General features: G+C 33.6%; 1 protein-coding gene across 1 annotated transcript; it reads right to left on the reverse strand.

Moving 5' to 3' along the window:
* Positions 1–1,457: 1,457 nt before the first annotated feature.
* Positions 1,458–4,724, reverse strand: LOC120187475 (regulation of nuclear pre-mRNA domain-containing protein 1A-like). The gene is made up of 7 exons (XM_039191181.1): positions 4,086–4,724; positions 3,615–3,844; positions 2,797–2,916; positions 2,544–2,703; positions 2,323–2,462; positions 2,206–2,241; positions 1,458–2,104 (listed from the first exon to the last, which is right to left on the reverse strand). The coding sequence occupies exons 1-7, from the start codon at positions 4,159–4,161 to the stop codon at positions 1,613–1,615; spliced, it is 1,254 nt and encodes a 417-aa protein (XP_039047112.1). The 5' UTR covers positions 4,162–4,724; the 3' UTR covers positions 1,458–1,612.
* Between the last annotated feature and the right edge of the window lie 19,269 nt (positions 4,725–23,993).

A 23,993-nucleotide genomic window follows, 5' to 3' on the forward strand; every position in this document is an offset into this window, starting at 1 on the left:
AATATGAATATAAAAAATATTATTTTTTACATTTATTTGATTAATTAAGAATCTAATTAAAAAGAATAAATACAGGAGTATTATAGTAACTATCCTAAATATATATAAGAAAACTATACTATTATTCTAAATTGGGTCGGGTAAAAAAAATCATCCTAAAATGGATTTCGATCCGATCTCACTCTTTTTATAATCGGACCCAAATCAAACTCAATTTTATTAAAAAAAATTTATCATATCAAATCAGATTAGATTAAAACTCATGAAATCTAACCACACATATAAGGAAATAACTAAACAGTTAATAATATATTAAAAGTCAAATAGGTAAGCAATAAAAATGGAACGGAAATGGAAGGCAGGTCATTCCGAAACCCTATGTATTTGTTTTCTCAGGACAACTAAAAGGAAATATGTTGAACTGAAATGATCTCCATTTAAATATCATATGAGAATCACAGAGTTGTGTATTCTATGTTTTGACAGACCATGGGGTAGCAATATGAAGTCTTTGTCTGCTGGATTTTCTAACTCAATTTTAACTGCTTATGGCTTTAAGTTGCAACTTAAAACACATCAAATTTTATATTCAATTATTCCCAACAACCGTATAACATAATCACTCACTAAACTTGAGATCGTTTTCATTGATTATTCGTAGTAGGTAGATGGGTCAATGTGTTATGATGATAAGAGTGTTTCGTGCCGCCCAGGTTTGAGTCAGGCACCCATGCACAAAAGACAATGGTCTATCTTATCATGATTATTATTATTTTCTAATATATATGTATGAGAGAATGTACAATGAAACCCTTATTGTATTTTAAATCTCTTTTTCTTAGAGATTGATATCTCATTAATTCATCATGTAGTTTCAATAGTTAAATAAAATATGTGCATTTAAGTATGTGTTTTATTAAAAAATAAAAAACATTCTAAATAAATACTATATATTATTATCGCGTACTATTCAGAAAATTATTTCGCCATTTCTTAGGTCTATATTATTTTTTCATTCAATCTCATAATATTTTCATTATATATTAGTGTTAGATTATTTACTCTACGTATTCTATTTGTTATTATAAAAGTATTATCTTTTTTTTTTAAATGTATATTTGATAGGATATATGAAATTATTATTTTTAAATTTTAGAACCTCCATCTTTATTCTATCATTTAATTTGAAAAAAAGAAACAAATCGTTTAAAGAACTATGAATCGATGTATGCCGAAATGAGCAAGTTTTTTATTTTGAAAAGTGAATGTAGGACGGGATATTGGATATTTTTGTATGGAACGATTTTGGTAATTACTTGTTTTGTTTCAACTTTCAATATGTGCCTATTATATATAAAATTATTATTTTATCTTACTATATATATAACTATTAAAACAACATAGGTATAAGAATTGTGCTATAATAAATCCTAAGTTCTTTTATGACTTATATTTTATGTTTAGACACTTGTATACGCTGCAACGGTGTCATGCTATAGCTATATGGCACACCATTTATTGATCCACCAGTCAGCATGTACTGGGGCACGGCATATGGTGGCATTGGCGGCAGTGGTGGAGGAGACGATGATGTAGGTGGCACCTCATTATTTTAAGCCAACTGCTGGGTGGTGGTCACAGCATTGTGTTGGAGAGATTCAGGATGCGGGAATGGCGAAACTGAAGCTTGAGGATTATGAGATGGAATGTAAGACTGGTCATTCTCAAGCTTAGGCCTCTTCTCAGAAGGGTAATCACCAGACGAGTCTTTTAAAGGATTACCAATGACACCATCAGAAGCAAGAGAAGACAAGACATAGGAAAGTATCTCGGCAGAGGAAGTTGATGCAGTTAGCTTTGCAGCTACTGCAGCAGCTGCAGATTTCCGAGGATCTTCCCCAATGTGGCCAGAATTATCAACAAATGATGCTTGCAGGGCGTACATCACAGGAGCTGATTGCTCCGTAGCTGATGGAATAAAACTTTGAGCTGCAGCAGATGATATAGATTCCTTTGAACTTTGCTCAGCTACCAACTGGGGATTGTTAATATTTAAATGTTGTCTGCAGATATTAGCAGCATGTTCTGATCGGGACCTTGCAGCCTGTATGAAATTATGAACATGTTCAGAATGACGTACTTATGGAAGTTGTAATATTTTAAAAATATATATATTCTGAGTTATAAATGTATATGGCGTCATACCTGAAGCTCAGTAAGAACTTGCTCCAACTTGAACTCCTGGCAACAAAAGTAAATTAGTTTTATTTTAAAACAGCTACAACCATTATTTTTGTAATTAGATTAGTTAGTCTAAGTAACCTGCTCCTGAAGAGCCTCTCTCAAATATGGGACTAGACTAGCTCTTGATGAGGCAACAGCTGTTAGCTGCTCGATGCAGTCTCTCAATAAAGCATGCTGACTCTGGACCTCCTCCACAAGTGCAGATCCATTGAACTTCCCTGTTTAAAGGAGCTAACTTCTCATCAAGCAACAAAAGTATAACTCAGATATGCTAACAAAATGAGGAATGCAGGTCATACCTGTATTGACGTCGGTACAGATTTCTTTATCTACCTTCTCAATACAACTAATAGCGTTCCAACATTTGCTGAATATAACATCTTCATCCATCTGACCACCATAAATGACCTGATAGCCTGAAACTATTTTGTCAACCGTATTTTTAACAGGTTGCTTCTGCTAGGAAAAATATAAAGGTAAAATGACATTAGTCCATAACAAAAACATAAGTTCCAAAATAACAGAATGCATTCCAAAAGGAATTTATGTTACCAACTTGAGGCCTACATGCCTGCCATTTCGATTATTGTTTTCTGCCTGCCTGCCAACAAGCTCTTCCTTAAGAATTTGTCCTTGTGAACCAAATACTTTTCTCTCTTCCCATATACTGATCTACATATCAAAATAAAAGGAAAAGAGGTATATATTTATCACCTACTTTTGAAATGACCATTTGAAACTGTATGACAGTAAAAATTTAAAGCTCATATAATTGAAAGAAAATACTAAAAAATCACGCACAATGTCGTAATAAAGTGAACAAAACACCATACATTGTCCAATGAACTCTCCACTAACAGCATTTGAATTGTCAAAAGTTAGACAAACACCAAGTCATTGAACTCAACCTGGAAATATAGTTGTACTAAAACAAAATTTCAACTGCTGGACCTTGATAATTTAATAATCCCCACTAGAAAAAATGCAAATACTTTAAAAAAAATCAGAATTCTGTGGATACCGATACAAATGTTTAAAAACTTAGCCTATGACAGTTACAGACATTTATTAGAATAACAAGTACATGATAAGTGAGGATTGACAAGATTTAAAATAGAAGCGAAAACAGAAGAATAATGTCATCATACTATGAATATCAACTTGGCATTATCAGATTAACTTTGTTCTGTAACATCACATTCTAAAGGAACGTAACTGCAACCACTCAGCTCTTCTATTTGACAAGAAAAGTTAAGCACTTTATTTCTGTCACCATGTATAGGGGCCGTGAAACACATTTAACCCTTCACAGAGATTTTAATTAAGAGCCCAAGAAAGCAAGATTGGCATGAAAGTTTAGGTTGCTATACCAGGCGCAATGCAGCATTCCTTGCAAATTCATCTCCATTTTCAATCACTACACGGAGAGCATTAGGAAGAACTTTCTCAGACCCCTTACGCCTGCTATTCTGCAAAATATCATTGGCAAGATACAGAAAGGCCAATCTCTGCTCACGTGGAGAGCAATGAAATTGTCTATCCCAAGTTTCGACAACTTGTTTTGCCTTATTCATATGGAAAATACACCAATGTGATAAAGCTTAACAAGTTAAGGATGCAAAAATAAGCTTTAAAAGTTCAATTGCCGTATCATACATGGCAACCAGATAAAAATGTTAAAGAGACATAAGAAATAAATTATCATTGAGAAATTATAAGTATCTGCTCAATTATTACCACAGACAGTTGGAGAAAAAACATGACCAGACAATGAAACAAAGATTGGCCAAAAAATAACTGCCCTATGTAGACAAAGAAATAATTATTTTTCAAAAGGATACTCTCGATGCTCGCTTGTGAGTTATTAAGCTTGGCTAGCTTTTCCACCAAGATTCGAGCATTAAATGAACTGCCCATTGTTGCGATTGAAGGGATGAAGAAAAATGACAGACAATAGAGACCTTCGAAATGCAACTTTCCAAAAGAAGCTGCTGCATAAAAAACAAAATATACATGCTAACTAAGCAAAACTATATTGAATTTTAAGGTCCATATAAATGATACTGATCATTTTAAAGTGAAAGAAAGATGCCCAATAAAAGTATCCTCCAATAAAGGTGAAGCTTCTATAGCAATAATCTTACCCAATATTCCACAGCTAAACAGTTTCTGGTTCCTGAAGGTATTCAAAATTTTATATTTTTCCTCTTTTTAATAGGATATATCATTCAATTTCATCTATTTCACTGCTAATGGAAAAACAAATTGTTCTCAGCTCTCCTGTTACCTTACTAATCAGAGAATATCATGAAATACTGATACTTAAATCACCATCAGTTGGCTTCAACTTATGAAAAGAAAAATGAGAGGGAATTTCCTATTTGAGAAACACAGTTGTGAATTTGATGCAGCTTCCTTGAGCTAAAAATAATAATATTGAAGCTAACGAACTTGAAATCAAGAATAAATTATCAATTAAAAAGAAATTTTGCGCTGCCAGAATAATGAATAAATAGATAAAAAAACCCAAAGAAATAGATAATGGAAGAGGAGAAGAAAAAGAGAGAACCTGGAAAAGGCGACAGCTGGTGACGCAGGCCACAATCAACGGCGGGTGAGCATAAAAAGTTGGTCGATTTCTGTCGTCATGGAGTGAAGAGCACCTGTTTAATTTGGGGATTAGGGTTTTCTTTCAAAGTTGGGTTGCAGAGGGTTTCGTGCGGTTAACTGTACGAACTGGAATTTTCGGCTCCTCTTTTGAGTTTGGAATCCAAAACCCAAATTTTTCCTTCTTTTATCTCTAAATATTAGAGTTTTATCATATGACGCCTCTCAAAAATATACATTTCAATATCTTCTAAAATAATTTTATTCAATTTTGAAAGCTCACGAAATCATTATTTTATATTTTTTTACTTTTAAAATTTTATAACTTCATTCTTCTAATATAAATAGTGGCTGTGTTTAAAGAAAATATCATACCTTCTTTAGTAAACCCACTTCTTTTACATGAGATTGTGATTCTCGCTTATAAGCATGGAAAGCACTGCGATCTGCTGGCTACCCTGCGAGGATCTTAGTACCGTGGATATCCCTCTCCGTTGGCTAGATGAGTGCTTGCTGATCTTAGGCACTGAAGAGTTTGCAGGTTTGATTACTCATCTTTCAAATTTATGAAACGGTCGTAACGTATATATTCATGATGACAGGTTACAGCCCACGTGACTCATTGTCGCGAATGCATAGATTCTGCATCGGGGTTTCTTGGAAGCATCTCGATCTTGGGGTCGCTAACTTAGAGGAATTGGCTCATGCTGCCTCATCCTTTCGCTGGAAACCTCCTCCCTCTGGTGTTGTGAAACTCAACCTAGATGGTTCCTTGGATCCTATCATGGGGACTGCTGCGATGAGGATCATAACTCCGCATCATAGGTCCGATTGGGGGGCTTGCTCAGTTGATGGGGAGTGTCTTTCAACCCACCCTGGTAGAAATCTATGCTTTTGTTGTGACCTTGGATCTTGCTATAGAAAGGCAACGGGGGGATGTTCACTTGGAGTTTAATTGTGATATCATGGCTAATAAATTACTTGGTGATGAGGAGGAAATATCTACCCTGACGTTATACCTTCATCAAGCTAAAAATCAGTTCAAGACGTTTCTGGGCTTTTATATTTCATTAGTTGAAAGATCTCGTAATATTATTGCAGATAGTTTGATTAAATGAGCCAGTACGAAAAGTCATTATTTTTTTACTCGGTTTATCTTAAGATTATTTCTACGGAGGTAGAGAACAATGTAAGGTTTATTTGATTTATATAATCTCAAGTACTCTTTCCCCTTCGCAGGTTAATATTGGATAAGAGATTTTTAACGGGTCTGTTAAATTTTAAAGAAGAAAATAACATTTAGCTAGTTATAAGCACTTTCTTGTACATATAATTCTCACAAATTTCTGTTCTCGTAATCCTTTCTAGATGTTTATTATATAAATTAGCAAATTAATATAACATTTAAATTAGGATGTTCAAATTCGGATATCTGAAATATCGGGTACTCTGTGTGTCTGAGTACACTAAAAAATCGGCTCATAACCCGACTCGTCATATCTAGATACAAAATAATTCGGGTACTCGCAAAATTCGGATAGTCGTTAATTCAGCTAATAAGGTACCTGATTTCTCCCTTTTTTTTTTGTTGAAACAATGATTTCTCCCTTTATTTATTTCATTTTCCAGTTCCAAACATGCATTAACATAAAAGGTTGAAAAGAATTAAAGAGAATTTCATGCAATTAAGCAATCATCATTCAATAAGTCAGTGATCTCTATCAACACAATCACGTAGTTAAAACATAAATCCAACAATCTACAAAAGAATTAAGTAAAATTAAAAATCCAAACTCGATTAATATAGATCACCAAAAAAATCCAAACTGATTACCTTAAAACTCATAAGAAAGTGCAAAAACAAAAAGACTCCTTTAAACGAGACTAACCCGTGAGGATAAGTAGCGTGAGGAACTAATATCCCGAGAGAGAGTTGGTTGGCTTTGGGTCTTTGGCTGCTTGTTAACGAGTGACGAGGGGAGCACCGATCGAGATGGGAGAGAGGTGATCGACGTTTGACGTTGACGAGATCGTGCGAGAGGGATTAGGGATTGCAAGTTTACAAGTTGATGTTGAGAATCGGATACCTACTAGTGTTTTAGTAAAATAATATAAAAATTAAATTAAATTAATTTAAAAAAGAAATCGATATCGGGTTGGTAGATTTCCGGTTAAATGATTTTTCTGATATGTACCTGATTTAAAAACTCAAAAAAATTAACGGATCAGGTACCCGGCATGCAACTTCGAGTATATTTTCATCATAATATCCAATATTTTTCTTTTGGGTAAACGGGTCGACGAATCGGGTCATTCCGATCAAATATTTTTAAACACTTCTCGTTTAAATTACTCGGTTTGTAGGGTCCAAATAAACTAGGAAAGCATGAGATAATCTAATAGAAAAAGTTCATGCATTTCGATAGTCGTGTAAATGAATGATGACTTCTTTTTAAGATAATCTTTGGATATTTCTTAATAGGTCATTCACATAGATAAATTCTCTATGTAACATCCTTAATTCCAATTCCTCATAATTTATTTGAATATGATGACTAAAAAATGTAGTACTAACAATATTATTCTTTTGAGCATCCGAGATTCACACTATTAATTATGGATCATTAAATGTCTTAATAATCCTATCTTAGAATTAAGAATATATGATCTAATGGGCTAAATTGGAAAATTGAGTAATCAGTTGAAATGAATGAGAGTTAAAGTTTTTATATTGTATTTAGAACAAGTTAAATTGTTAGTGATTTTTGTTGGATGAATGGATATAATTATTATTATTTTTTGAATAATCTTCGATGAATGGATATAACTATTGTCTAGAAAGGAAAATTCAAAGAAATGGTGTTTGGTTACCTTGTAATTAAGGTAAAAAATCATAGACCTTATTCCATCATTTTTAGTTCATGCATGAGCTTCAAGTTGAAATATATGACTAATCTTTAGTTTTGTTGTGTTTCAATGTGTATGTTGTTCGTAATGCCCATGAAGGGTCTGGGGATAGCATCCCACATTGGGATAAAATATCCCTTGTGAAGGGTATTTAAAGAGTCTCATCTTTCCTCGTTTGTTGAATGTGGATGAGATAACTCCCTCGCATGAGCGCGTCATCGCCGTTCGGCTAGCTCGGTTCGATTCGTGGTTGCGATCGTGGTCGTGGTAATACGTGTCTTCGACACATCCACACGTGCTATCATTTTAGGACAAATCCAGAAGAATTTCTATAAAAATTTATCTTTGTAAAAAAAATTGAAAATTTTCAAATGATATTTATAGGCGAATAAATATTTTAACCCTGAAGCAAGCCTATAAATAGAAGACCATTTTGAGCTTTTCAAATCATCCAAACACAATCTGTTTTATGCTTTCAAAAACTCTCCACTCTCTTACTATTTTCTAAAAAAACTTTCTACTTTTTTTTCCGATGCTAAGAGAAGAGCAATACCACCACAGTTCACTCCAATCTTCGAGTGTACGAATTTTGGAGATATAATGTTAACTTCAGGGGACAACCACCTACTGCAACGATTACACACATCGAGGCAAAATCATTTCTAAGGCATTGGTTTCATACCACAGTACGGTTTATTCCTTGTTATTTATTTTATTTTTATTATTATCTAGTTAGTGCTAACAATTTGATTTTACAGTACATTTTGCCAACAATTTAGAAACAATTTATTATTGTAAATTGTCGAATTCCATTACCAAGCTTGTTCCTGATTTATCCAAGCTCGATGCACTTTATGGGACCAATTATCGAAGGTAGTCTCAGCGGATAATCATTTTCTTCAAACAACGCGATCTTGACTATGCCTTTCTAAAGCCGACTCCTCAGCCCACCTCATCATCTTTAGATGTCACCTTTAATGTTGTCAAATGTTACTATACTCTTACCCCTTCTAGTGAAGTTATTCCATCCGTAGTTGATATTGTTCCTTCCCAAGCAATCTTAAAGAAGTATGAAAAGGATAATAAGACAATTCGTGGTTTTCTCTTAAGTCACGTGTCGAACAAACTTTTTGACATATTTCTTAAGGAAAAAAGTGTCAAGACAATATGGAATACGCTAGAGAAGAAGTATAGAGCTGCTGATGTTGGTATAAAAAAATATGTAGTGGGTGAGTGGATCAAGCTCCAAATGTTTGACGATAAGTTGATCATGAATCAAATCCATGATTATGAGAAACTAGTTTCTAACATCCTAACTGAGGGCATGAAGATGTGCAAAGTCCTGCAAGAAAATGTCCTAATTGAGAAGTTACCTAAGTCATGTTTCGACTATCGTAATTCCTTGAAGCACAAGAAGAGTGAGTTCACAATCGAAGAGCTAGTGAGCTATATAGAGGAAGCCAACCAAATCAAGGATAAGTTGACCTCTTCTAGTAATTGTAACACCCCCAACCCGTATCCGACCCGGATACGAGTCCGAAGTGTCACATTGACTTTTTAAACATTCATTCGTATAAAATAGTGGGTAATTTAAAAACTTTGATAACATTTAAATTATTTCAAAACGTTTACAACAGATATCAGAGTTCATACCATTTATATCTTTAGACTACATGCCAACTACACTCTGTAAACAGTACATACATTTTCTGATCTGACATTTGGTAAGGAAAACTGACCTGTCTTGCTCCGCATTACCCTTTCCTCTTCTCGAAACCTACGTGTGAAACAATCACACGCTAAGTCGAAGACTTAATGAGGCATAACGACTTACAATGCACTTCATAACATATATCAATACAGGCATGTTCTGTTCTATCATGTTATACCAATTCCATGCATTCTTCGTATCATATAAAATCATATCAGATTAATTACAGTAAATACATACAGACACATAATTCATCATTAACAGTTTATCATGTAATCACATACTTTTATTGTTAACCTTTTCAATCAAACACTATACACACACAACATCATATGGTTCACGTAACACATTTCAAACCACTTATAACCCCATCGTATACATATCACATTCAGTATGCTTGTTTAATCACTTTATTAGCCCATGTACACTAGTGAGAACTTAAGGTATGTGAGTACATTGAGGTTGTGCACACATATGCTGTCACCACTGCTCGATCAATGTCCCGAAGGACCAGTCCATAGATTCCGAAGAACCTAGGTAATCAGTCCATATGTCCCGAAGGACATAGGTAAACAGTCCGTATGTTCCGAAGAACATAGGTAAACAGTCCATATGTCCCGAAGAACATAGGTAAAGTCCATATGTCCGAAGAACATAGGTAAACCCTCGACCCTTGGCATGCCAACTATACCCCTAGCTCTTATATCACATAACATGGGCATTATCATTTATAACAGTTCACATTACTTATTCATATTCTTTCTCTTATAACCACATAGCTTTTCTTTTCAGTCACGTATCACATGTACGTGTAAACATATCTAATCATATGTTACATGTAATCACATAGATCTTATCTCATAACATAACTTGTTTTCACATATATATTTCATATCATTTCACATATCACTTTCATATCACATGCCATATAAGCTCATAGCTTCTTTCACATACATGTAGTCACATAGCTTCTTTCATATTCTCATAGGATCACATAGTTCATATCTTATACTTTGTTTTCTCATGTTCACATATATCATGTATGCTCATATCTTTCTCATGCAGTCACATAGTTCAGTTTCACATATGTTCATATATATACATTACATAGCACATACTTCTCGTAAATTACATTCAAAAGCATGTTAAACATATAATCATGCATACATACAATTCATGTCATTCATATACGTATAATCATATTCATGCATTCTAACAGAGGAATAGACTTGTCGCAAGTCCTGTTTCCATTTAGCACCATAACTAATTAATATGCACTCACCTGGCCTCACTAGTCAATTCCAATCTCTTATCTTTCCCCTTGATCGATCTTACTTGCCAAACGTTCCGGAATTCTTTATGCGTAGAATCTACATAAATGTACATTTCGAGGTAATCATTAGATACATACACCTTGTAATTGAATACTAGCAACTTAAACGAACTTATTAAAAAATATTAACATTTTTTTAGGGGAATCGGTTCCCTACCATGGGGGTATCGATTCCCTCAAGACATTCTGGAATTCTGTCGTTTGAAGGGGTCGGTTCCCCTTGAATGGGTACCGATTCCCCTTGCCCAAAATCATTTTTCAACCCGAAAATTACTTCATTTCCTCTCAAACACTTCATATATCATCCCCTTTTCATTCTTAACTCTAGTACACATACTTAACCCAATCTATATTCATTTATTTCATCTTAAACCTCAAAATCCTATCTTCCATATGAGATTCAAAAATCATACCAAATTTTCATATGTTCTAAATCCAATTATATCACTCCAAATCTCTTAATTTAACTATTGACAAGTCAAATTTAACTTCAAATTCTACTTATCAATTCCTTTCCAAATTTCATATAAAAAACTCCAAATCTTTAATCTCTTAACCCCTCCATCCTTTGTTTAAGATGATTTAAGCTTTCCTTAAGCTTAGTTATCATCTAATAATCAAAACCCAACCTTAAAATCAACAATTCATTTACAAACAAAGAAACTTACCTTTGGCTTGCTCCCCCACGTATGAAGAAGAAGAAAGGAGAAGAGCACTCTGGAGAGTTCTCTCCCCTTTTCACGTGTATATCATTCCTTGAATGATCAAATGACCATTTAACCCTTAATTTCCTTAATAATTACTAAATAACCTTCAATAATATTCAAATAATCATTGAATTATTCATTCTTCTACTTTAGTCATCAATTCTGAAACTTTACAATTTGATCACTAACCCGGTATTGAGGATGTTACAAATCTCCCCTCCTTATAAGAAAATTCGTCCTCGAATTTTCATGCACATCTTAATAGGAACATATCTAATGTTCTTATGTTGCTTCCTGACTTACTCTTTCTTGTCATTATCAGAAACTTACTTTTCAATCCCTTAGTTTTTCGACTATCTTTTCGTTATACCTTCATCTTCTGTTGTTATCATATAAGCAATAACCAGTAATACCAATCCATTGTTGTCTTTTTCTCATTCGATGCATTTTTCCTTTGACCTTTCAAAATTCCATATAATGTCACTCATCACGTTGACAATAACATTCATCATCAATCTATATCAAAACTGTCCTCTGTACTTCCATATTTATCGTATCTGATTCTTTTAAATCAATCCCTTCATTTCTTATACTTGTTTTTCCTTCCTGAAGGTTCCATGCAATACTTATCTCTGTTTCTACATTATAGCTATCTGCTCAGAATATACAATTATATTCAAATTCATATCATAATCAATTAACTCAAACTTTATCTTTCCTCCAATCTTATAACTCTAGCACCTTTACTCTGACAGCTAGATAATAACTTTGGTTCAGTCTAGGGACAAGCCCTCTTATACCAATCTATACATTCTTTCAATCTAAATTATCTTAACATTAGCTTACTCAACTTATCAATTTCACTTCTATTCTCATACATCCTGAAATTTCTTTTACTCAAACTCAACATTCTGACTTCCTGTGTCCTATAATCTGATCATCGATATACACATCTCAAACTCTTCTTATCAATCCTCAGCTTTACTTAAATATACAAATTCTTACTTCCTTTTCCTTTACTATACCACATTACTATAATCCAAATATGCAACTATATCCAGATCCATTGCAGATCTGGTTATCATATCCTGACAATATCTTATAATCTTATAATCCACATTTTTATCACATACTCTAGTTAGCCAACGCTAACTCTTTCCATCTAAACTGCAAACCCTTATCATAAACATACTCTTGTTATGCGCAATACTATCACTTCGTTTCAAACTCATAAACTCTGACTTTATACATCTTACACTTGTCACTGATGCACTTATCCTTAAGTTCTTATACTCATCACATCCTTAGATCTTTTTAACATTCTTATGGTGACGTTCACCATATTCTATTTATCCACATAATAACTCTATATCGTTTTTCCGATTCCAAACGATGAAAACTTTCTATCATTATTCAGATATGATTTCAGCTTTCTGAAATCAACTTTTGATCTTACTAGGCATTCCTGAGGTGTCCACTCTTCATCTGCCTGGCCAGGGCAAGTGAATAGCTATCACAATCAGGAATATCACCTTTCACTTACTTTGAAATTATCACGATCGGATTTCTACTGTATTAAACTATTCTTATTCTATTAGCAAGACAACATACTCCTTACACAATCAGATCAGAAATTTTTCAATCTATGTTGGCATGTACACCTTTTATGACACTTTGGACTTCGGTTTATGCGAGAATCGGCTAAACCTTAGCTCTGATACCATTAAATGTAACACCCCCAACCCGTATCCGACCCGGATACGAGTCCGAAGTGTCACATTGACTTTTTAAACATTCATTCGTATAAAATAGTGGGTAATTTAAAAACTTTGATAACATTTAAATTATTTCAAAACGTTTACAACAGATATCAGAGTTCATACCATTATATCTTTAGACTACATGCCAACTACACTCTGTAAACAGACATACATTTTCTGATATGATTTGGTAAGGAAAACTGACCTGTCTTGCTCCGCATTACCCTTTCCTCTTCTCGAAACCTACGTGTGAAACAATCACACGCTAAGTCGAAGACTTAGTGAGGCATAACGACTTACAATGCACTTCATAACATATATAATACATGCATGTTCTGTTCTATCATGTTATACCAATTCCATGCATTTTCGTATCATATAAAATCATATCAGATTAATTACAGTAATACATACAGACACATAATTCATAACAGTTTATCATGTAATCAATACTTTTATTGTTAACCTTTTCAATCAAACACTATACACACAACATCATATGGTTCACGTAACACATTTCAAACCACTTATAACCCCATCGTATACATATCACATTCAGTATGCTTGTTTAATCACTTTATTAGCCCAGTACACTAGTGAGAACTTAAGGTATGTGAGTACATTGAGGTTGTGCACACATATGCTGTCACCACTGCTCGATCAATGTCCCGAAGGACAGTCCATAGATTCCGAAGAACCTAGGTAATCAGTCCATATGTCCGAAGGACATAGGTAAACAGTCCGTATGTTCCGAAGAACATAGGTAAACAGTCCATATGTCCCGAAGAACATAGGTAAAAGTCCATATGTCCCGAAGAACATAGGTAAACCCCGACCCTGGCATGCCAACTATACCCCTAGCTCTCATATCACATAACATGGGCATTATCATTTATAACAGTTCACATTACTTATTCATATTCTTTCTCTTATAACCACATAGCTTTTTTTCAGCACGCTAATATCATATGTTATGTAATCACATAGATCTTATCTCATAACATATACTTGTTTTCACATATATTTCTATCATTTCACATATACACTTTCATATCACATTCCATATAAGCTCATAGCTATTTCACATATACATGTAGTCACATAGCTTCTTTTCATTCTCATAGGATCACATAGTTCATATCTTATACTTTGTTTTCTCATGTTCAATATATCATGTCGTATGGATCATATCTTTCTCATGCAGTCACATAGTTCAGTTTCACATATGTTCATATATATACATTACTAGCACATACTTCTCGTAACATTACATTCAAAAGCATGTTAACACATATAATCATGCATACATACAATTCATGTCATTCATATACGTATAATCATATCATTGCATTCTAACAGAGGAAATAGATTGTCGCAAGTCCTGTTTCCATTTAGCACCATAAACTAATTAATATGCAATCACCGGCTCACTAGTCAATTCCAATCTCTTATCTTTCCCCTTGATCGATCTTACTTTCCAAACGTTCCGGAATTCTTTATGCGTAGAATCTACATAAATGTACATTTCAAGTAATCATTAGATACCTACACCTTGTAATTGAATACTAGCAACTTAAACGAACTTATTAAACCAATATTAAACATTTTCTTTAGGGGGAATCGGTTCCCTACCATGGGGTATCGATTCCCTCAAGACATTCTGGAATTCTGTCGTTTGAAGGGGTATCGGTTCCCTTGAATGGGTACCGATTCCCTTGCCCAAAAATCATATTTTCAACCGAAAATTATTCATTTCCTCAAACACTTCATATCATCCCCTTTTCATTCTTAATCTAGTACACATACTTACCCAATCTATATTCATTTATTTCATCTTAAACCTCAAAATCCTATCTTCCATATGAGATTCAAAATCATACCAAATTTTCAATATGTTCTAAATCCAATTATATCACTCCAAATCTCTTAATTTAACTATTGACAAGTCAAATTTAACTTCAAATTCTACTTATCAATTCCTTTCCAAAATTTCATATAAAACTCCAAATCTTTAATCTCTCTAACCCCTCCATCCTTTGTTTTTAAGATGATTTAAGCTTTCCTTAAGCTTAGTTATCATCTAATAATCAAAACCCAACCTTAAAATCAACAATTCATTTACAAACAAAGAAACTTACCTTTGGCTTGCTCCCCCACGTATGAAGAAGAAGAAAGGAGAAGAGCACTCTGGAGAGTTCTCTCCCCTTTTCACGTGTATATCATTCCTTGAATGATCAAATGACCATTTAACCCTTAATTTCCTTTAATAATTACTAAATAACCTTCAATATATATTCAAATAATCATTGAATTATTTCATTCTTCTACTTTAGTCATCAAATTCTGAAACTTTACAATTTGATCACTAACCCGGTATTGAGGATGTTACAAATCTCCCCCTTATAAGAAAATTCGTCCTCGAATTTTCACTGCACATCTTAATAGGAACATATCTTCTAATGTTCTTATGTTGCTTCCCTGACTTACTCTTTCTTGTCATTATCAGAAACTTACTTTTCAATCCCTTAGTTTTTCGACTATCTTTTTCGTTTATACCTTCATCTTCTGTTGTTTATCATATAAGCAATAACCAGTAATACCAATCCATTGTTGTCTTTTCTCTCATTCGATTATGCATTTTTCCTTTGACCTTTCTAAAATTCCATATAATGTCACTCATCACGTTGACAATAACATTCATCTCATCACTCTATATCAAAATTGTCCTCTGTACTTCCATATTTATCGTATCTGATTCTTTTAAATCAATCCCTTTCATTTCTTATACTTGTATTTTCCTTCCTGAAGGTTCCATGCAAATACTTATCTCTGTTTCTACATTATAGCTATCTGCTCAGAATATACAATTATATTCAAATTCATATCATAATCAATTAACTCAACTTTATCTTTCCTCCAATCTTATAACTCTAGCACCTTTACTCTGACAGCTAGATAATAACTTTGGTTCAGTCTAGGGCACAAGCCCTCTTATACCAATCATATACATTCTTTCCAATCTAAATTATCTTAACATTAGCTTACTCAACTTATCAATTTCACTTCTATTCTCATACATCCTGAAATTTCTTTTACTCAAACTCAACATTCTGACTTCCTGTGTCCTATAATCTGATCATCGATATACACATTCTCAAACTCTTCTTATCAATCCTCAGCTTTACTTAAATATACAAATTCTTACTTCCTTTTCCTTTACTATACCACATTACTATAATCCAAATATGCAACTATATCCAGATCCATTGCAGATCTGGTTATCATATCCTGACAATATCTTATAATCTTATAATCCAGTACATTTTTATCACATACTCTAGTTAGCCAACGCTAACTCTTTCCATCTAAACTGCAAACCCTTATCATAAACATACTCTTATTTATGCGCAATACTATCACTTCGTTTCAAACTCATAAACTCTGACTTTATACATCTTATACACTTGTCACTGATGCACTTATCCTTAAGTTCTTCTATACGTACTCATCACATCCTTAGATCTTTTTAACATTCTTATGGTGACACCCGTTCACCATATTCTATCTTATCCACATAATAACTCTATATCGTTTTTCCGATTCCAAACGATGAAAACTTTCTATCATTATTCAGATATGATTTCAGCTTTCTGAAATCAACTTTTGATCTTACTAGGCATTTCCTGAGGTGTCCACTCTTCATCCTGCCTGGCCAGGGCAAGTGAATAGCTATCACAATCAGGAATATCACCTTTCACTTACTTTGAAATTATCACGATCGAATTTCTACTATATTAAACTATTCTTATTCTATTAGCAAGACAACATACTCCTTACACAATCAGATCAGAAATTTTTCAATCTATGTTGGCATGTACACCTTTTATGACACTTTGGACTTCGGTTTATGCCGAGAATCGGCTAAACCTTAGCTCTGATACCATTAAATGTAACACCCCCAACCCGTATCCGACCCGGATACGAGTCCGAAGTGTCACATTGACTTTTTAAACATTCATTCGTATAAAATAGTGGGTAATTTAAAAACTTTGATAACATTTAAATTATTTCAAAACGTTTACAACAGATATCAGAGTTCATACCATTTATATCTTTAGACTACATGCCAACTACACTCTGTAAACAGTACATACATTTTCTGATCTGACATTTGGTAAGGAAAACTGACCTGTCTTTCTCCGCATTACCCTTTCCTCTTCTCGAAACCTACGTGTGAAACAATCACACGCTAAGTCGAAGACTTAGTGAGGCATAACGACTTACAATGCACTTCATAACATATATCAATACAGGCATGTTCTGTTCTATCATGTTATACCAATTCCATGCATTCTTCGTATCATATAAAATCATATCAGATTAATTACAGTAAATACATACAGACACATAATTCATCATTAACAGTTTATCATGTAATCACATACTTTTATTGTTAACCTTTTCAATCAAACACTATACACACACAACATCATATGGTTCACGTAACACATTTCAAACCACTTATAACCCCATCGTATACATATCACATTCAGTATGCTTGTTTAATCACTTTATTAGCCCATGTACACTAGTGAGAACTTAAGGTATGTGAGTACATTGAGGTTGTGCACACATATACTGTCACCACTGCTCGATCAATGTCCCGAAGGACCAGTCCATAGATTCCGAAGAACCTAGGTAATCAGTCCATATGTCCCGAAGGACATAGGTAAACAGTCCGTATGTTCCGAAGAACATAGGTAAACAGTCCATATGTCCCGAAGAACATAGGTAAACAGTCCATATGTCCCGAAGAACATAGGTAAACCCTCGACCCTTGGCATGCCAACTATAACCCTAGCTCTCATATCACATAACATGGGCATTATCATTTATAACAGTTCACATTACTTATTCATATTCTTTCTCTTATAACCACATAGCTTTTCTTTTCAGTCACGTATCACATGTACGTGTAAACATATATCTAATATCATATGTTACATGTAATCACATAGATCTTATCTCATAACATATACTTGTTTTCACATATATATTTCATATCATTTCACATATACACTTTCATATCACATGCCATATAAGCTCATAGCTTCTTTCACATATACATGTAGTCACATAGCTTCTTTTCATATTCTCATAGGATCACATAGTTCATATCTTATACTTTGTTTTCTCATGTTCACATATATAGTCGTATGGCTCATATCTTTCTCATGCAGTCACATAGTTCAGTTTCACATATGTTCATATATATACATTACATAGCACATACTTCTCGTAACATTACATTCAAAAGCATGTTAACACATATAATCATGCATACATACAATTCATGTCATTCATATACGTATAATCATATACGTATAATCATATATTCATGCATTCTAACAGAGGAAATAGACTTGTCACAAGTCCTGTTTCCATTTAGCACCATAAACTAATTAATATGCACTCACCTGGCCTCACTAGTCAATTCCAATCTCTTATCTTTCCCCTTGATCGATCTTACTTGCCAAACGTTCCGGGAATTCTTTATGCGTAGAATCTACATAAATGTACATTTCGAGGTAATCATTAGATACCTACACCTTGTAATTGAATACTAGCAACTTAAACGAACTTATTAAACCAATATTAACATTTTTCTTTAGGGGGAATCGGTTCCCTACCATGGGGGTATCGATTCCCTCAAGACATTCTGGAATTCTGTCGTTTGAAGGGGTATCGGTTCCCCTTGAATGGGTACCGATTCCCCTTGCCCAGAAATCATATTTTGAACCCGAAAATTACTTCATTTCCTCTCAAACACTTCATATATCATCCCCTTTTCATTCTTAACTCTAGTACACATACTTAACCCAATCTATATTCATTTATTTCATCTTAAACCTCAAAATCCTATCTTCCATATGAGATTCAAAAATCATACCAAATTTTCAATATGTTCTAAATCCAATTATATCACTCCAAATCTCTTAATTTAACTATTGACAAGTCAAATTTAACTTCAAATTCTACTTATCAATTCCTTTCCAAAATTTCATATAAAAACTCCAAATCTTTAATCTCTCTTAACCCCTCCATCCTTTTTGTTTTTAAGATGATTTAAGCTTTCCTTAAGCTTAGTTATCATCTAATAATCAAAACCCAACCTTAAAATCAACAATTCATTTACAAACAAAGAAACTTACCTTTGGCTTGCTCCCCCACGTATGAAGAAGAAGAAAGGAGAAGAGCACTCTGGAGAGTTCTCTCCCCTTTTCACGTGTATATCATTCCTTGAATGATCAAATGACCATTTAACCCTTAATTTCCTTTAATAATTACTAAATAACCTTCAATATATATTCAAATAATCATTGAATTATTTCATTCTTCTACTTTAGTCATCAAATTCTGAAACTTTACAATTTGATCACTAACCCGGTATTGAGGATGTTACAGTAATATTTCTTTTAAGGCTAATATATTTTGAATCCGGGACTACCTCAAGGTCTAAGTTTAATAAGCCCAAAAGATGAGGTAGCCAAAAGTATAAGGTCAAAGGCCAGAAAGTTGTCAACTTCAAGAAGCTCGTGAATGAGAAGGCTCTACCAAAGGCCTTCAACTGCTATGTGTGTAGACGGGCCAAGTACAAAGCCTACCAGTGCCAACAATGGTCAGAATACCAGAATGAGAACAAACCACAACTGAACATTACTAAGAATACTGACGATGTCATAACAACGATGGTTTCCCATATCAACCTGGTGGAGACAATGCTGAGTGGATTATAGGCATTGACTCTTCTAGACATTTATGTACCAAATGGGAACTATTCATTGAGTTTGAGGATATAAAGAACAGCGAGCAAGTTTACATGGGGCACTCTAGTAGCTCTGACAAAGGGAAGGCTTTACTTAAGCTAAAGGGAAGGTTTTACTTAAGCTAAAGGGAAGGTTTTACTTAAGCTGATTTTCGGTAAAACCTTATCTTTAAATAATGTTTTTGTATGTACATGCCCTACGTAGAAATCTAGTTATGGGTGGGTTACTAAATAAGACAGGCATTAAACTAGTTTTTGAAGCAGCTAAACTCATACTTTCTCGGAATGGTGATTATGTAAGGAAATGTTATTTAAACGGAGGCTTACTTGTAATTGAAACCTAGTTTAATGAATGTAATAAAACGACCAGTTTTGTTTATATTGTTGAGGCCCTTGATATGTGGCATGCTAGATTAGGATATGTGAACATTCACTCACTTAAAAAAACTTATTAAGATGAATTTACTTCCTAATCTAGATGAGAATAACTTTAACAAATGTGAGATTTGTGTAGAAGCTAATCATGTTAGACCTTCTTTCAAAACTATTTCTAATAGAAAGGCTAAAATGATTTTTCAAGATATACAAAGATATATGTTGAGTCAATCGAATGGATGAAATAGCCAAGATGGGGCTGAATTGGCAATTAAAAATTTTGGTGGAAGGTTGAGAAAAAAATATAAAATTAAACACAAGAATTTAGAGTGGTTCGACTTTATCAACCAAAGTCTACATCCACTACCTTAGCTATCTGCACTAAGGATTTCCACAAATTCACTAATTTATCTACCTTGGAGGATAAGGTGTAACCCTTACAATTCCCTCAAGAATTATACCCCAAATTCTTGAGACACTATCTTAAAGAGAAAATTACAAATTGCAAACTTATAAAATCTTAACTAGGAATGTGTTTACACAATTCAAGAACAAATAGGAACACTTGAGAAATAAATACAAATGAGTACAAAAAGTGTTCTTTGAAAGCAAAAGGAATATTGAAGAATGTTGACTTGATTTGGCTCAAATTTGTTGTTTTCTTTTTTTCTTTTGTCTCTATTCATCACATATGACTTGGAATCTTGTTTTTTATACTCCCTCAATTAATTCCAACCATTTGTGTTGTTATGGGATCGAATAGAGTTGTTGGGAGGTAGTTTCCCGCATTAAATGCTGTCCAGAAGCTTGTAGTATTAGTACTCGGTCTCTCAGTATCGATACTCCCTGCATTAAATACAAAAATATGATCGTTGGGAAACTCTAGTATCGATACTATTACAAGGGTATCGGTACTACTATATTCAGTAGTATTGATACTGTATATAATATTGATACCATTTAAGTATACTGGAATTTTAACGGATTCAAAACCAAAAAGGTAGTATCAGTACCACCACTAAGAGTATCGATACTACTATACTAAGTAGTATCGATATTTTATATAGTATCGGTACTATTTTAGTATTATGTTTTGTCAAACTTGCATACAGTATCGGTACTACTTCATAATTTTGGGCTTCAACATCGATATCTGTATCGATACTTCTTGAACACTATCGGTACTGTTCTAGTAGTATCAATACTATTATACTTAAAACTCATTTTTGATTTGATTGAAGTTCGAAACCCTTAGTAAAAATTATTTCAAAAATATTTCCAGTATAAGACTCAATTTGTCAGTAGACTGAGGAGTAAAATTGACCTTTTAACTTTAAGAATAATTTATATATTCGAATGACTGAATCGAATATAATCTTAAAATTCGTAAAGAAAACTATTTAACAATTTTTGGTATATCAAAATATAAAAGTGTATTCAACAATCTCCCCTTTTTGACATAACAAAACATTTAACAATTTTAAGATTTTATTGAAAAAATACTCCTCCTTAGTCTAACATTTCTCCCCCTTTTTGTTAAATCAAAAAGATAAGTTTCAGAATAAACAAGATACATAATAAATCATTGAAGAGCAAAGTGCCAAACAAGTTAGTCAACATAATTAATATCCACAGGCAGTGGGCATGGTCACAATAAAAGGAAACATGCCTGAAAATATTCGAAATATAAAAAAAATCTATCAGACCATCCAAAAGATAAAAGAAACACCAAATCTTAAACATCAAAGTCTAAGAAAATCACCTATGAGTAAATTCAAAGTATGACATGCAAAACCAACTAAAATGCAACTAGTAAAGCAAAACGATCATGCATCCGACGGAGGATCAGGATCCAAAGGAGGTGTACAGAAAGAAGTAAAGTCTCAAGAGAGAGTGTCGAGCCTATCTGTCAGCACGTCGAATCGAGAGATGATGTCTCATTGGCAATCTACATGCATCGCTTGTAGTGCCAACTGTTGGGAAGCTATCTCGGATACTTGAGTCCCCAACATAGTAAAGTAGGACTCCATAGAAGTAAACCTCAAGTCCAATGTCTCCATCATGGACTGAAGGTAAGGAGGCATCTCACTACCAAATCTAGGAGGCTCGTCAAGAACGCGATTCACTGGATCATCAACATCATGCAATACATCGTTGTCTTGAGGTTGAGCTAGAGCCGATCAAGATGAACTTGCACCGGGTGCCTTTTTTGCTTTCTTTTGCCAAGTGTCTCCAACTTTATTCCATCCCAACTTATGAAGAGATGTGATATCAATATGGATAGCCAAGAGGATGATAACATCAAGATCGACTCGAAGACTGACTTTTAGAAATAAATTGCTTAGAAGACAACCATAAATCAGAGATTCAACCCGCTTAGAAGGAATATGGTTAACGGTGTCCACTAATTAACCAAATATGATTTGAGCGAGGTTATTCCTTTTATTTTCTTGAAAGCAATGAAGCCACCAAATTTCAACACTATAGAGAGAAGAATATTTACCTCCGGATGGTCGAAACCACCAAGAGATGATCAAAGGAAGAAACCTCTCATGAAAGTCAAGGACATTGGTGCTCTGCTTTACTTTTAAGGAGGATGGGGTAGAGTCTCATTCAATATCAATATTGGTGTTTTAAAGGCCAAAAGCATGGGCGATGGACTCAGAATCAAGAGTAATGTATTCCCCTAAAAGATAGGAGCGAATACTTTCGGTATGAGTGTGAGCTTCATTTTAAACACAAACCACATTGGAATAGAAAATGCGGACAAGTTGGTGATAAACAATAGGTTTGACTTTGAAAGTTTTATCAAATTTCCAAGCTTTGAAACGAGGAAGGTATTTAAAATTAATGGCGTTCATAGTCGGAACGGAAAGGAGACGATCACTCCTAAGGGCATAAGATTCAAAATGATCAGGATATCGTGAATAAATGTTTTGATGATTGGGTTCATTAAAACAAGAGTTCAAGATGGTCATGTTATTTGGGTTGGAATTAGGATTTAGAGTATGGTTAAGAGGTGGATTAGCATGAGAGGAAGAGAATCGAGGACGTTTTTAAGACATAGTAAGGGTCGGGATAAAGTAAAAGTTGCAAAGAAAAACAATATATATGTATGCAACCAATCAATCCTAAAACTCAATACGAGTCCACAATTCATGGAATTATATAAAAAATTAAATTAAAAGAAATAATAATGGGCCAAAAAGAAAATAATGTTAATATATATACAAACATGAATATATACGTATGTAGATATAATTTTTTTTAAGAATTGTGATTTTTTTAAAAATGATTAATTTTGACTAAATGTAGTTAAAAAATTGTAGATTTTAGAGTAGAAATATAAAATAAGTAAAGCCCATTCACTAATTTAATAAAAAACTAACTAAAATTAAGCCTAAATTCGAAAAGAAAAGTTAGGGTTTAAAACAATACCTTGAAAAGTTGGATTGAGAATGAATTGGAGATAAATGCACGAATTTGATGATGCTAGCAGGTAGGAATGATAAAAACAACACAA

Source organism: Hibiscus syriacus, unplaced genomic scaffold (assembly GCF_006381635.1).
Source record: "Hibiscus syriacus cultivar Baekdansim isolate YM2019G1 unplaced genomic scaffold, ASM638163v2 tig00113725_pilon, whole genome shotgun sequence".
NCBI classification, from domain to species: domain Eukaryota; kingdom Viridiplantae; phylum Streptophyta; class Magnoliopsida; order Malvales; family Malvaceae; genus Hibiscus; species Hibiscus syriacus.

Bases quoted from the DNA above. Each gene is read 5' to 3' on its own strand.
- LOC120187475 (XM_039191181.1), bottom strand. From the start codon at position 4,161: ATGGGCAGTTCATTTAATGCTCGAATCTTGGTGGAAAAGCTAGCCAAG. The intron at 2,242-2,322 runs GTTACTTAGACT...TTTTGTTGCCAG, and splicing joins GAGAGGCTCTTCAGGAGCAG to GAGTTCAAGTTGGAGCAAGT. The intron at 2,105-2,205 runs GTATGACGCCAT...AATTTCATACAG, and splicing joins AAGTTCTTACTGAGCTTCAG to GCTGCAAGGTCCCGATCAGA.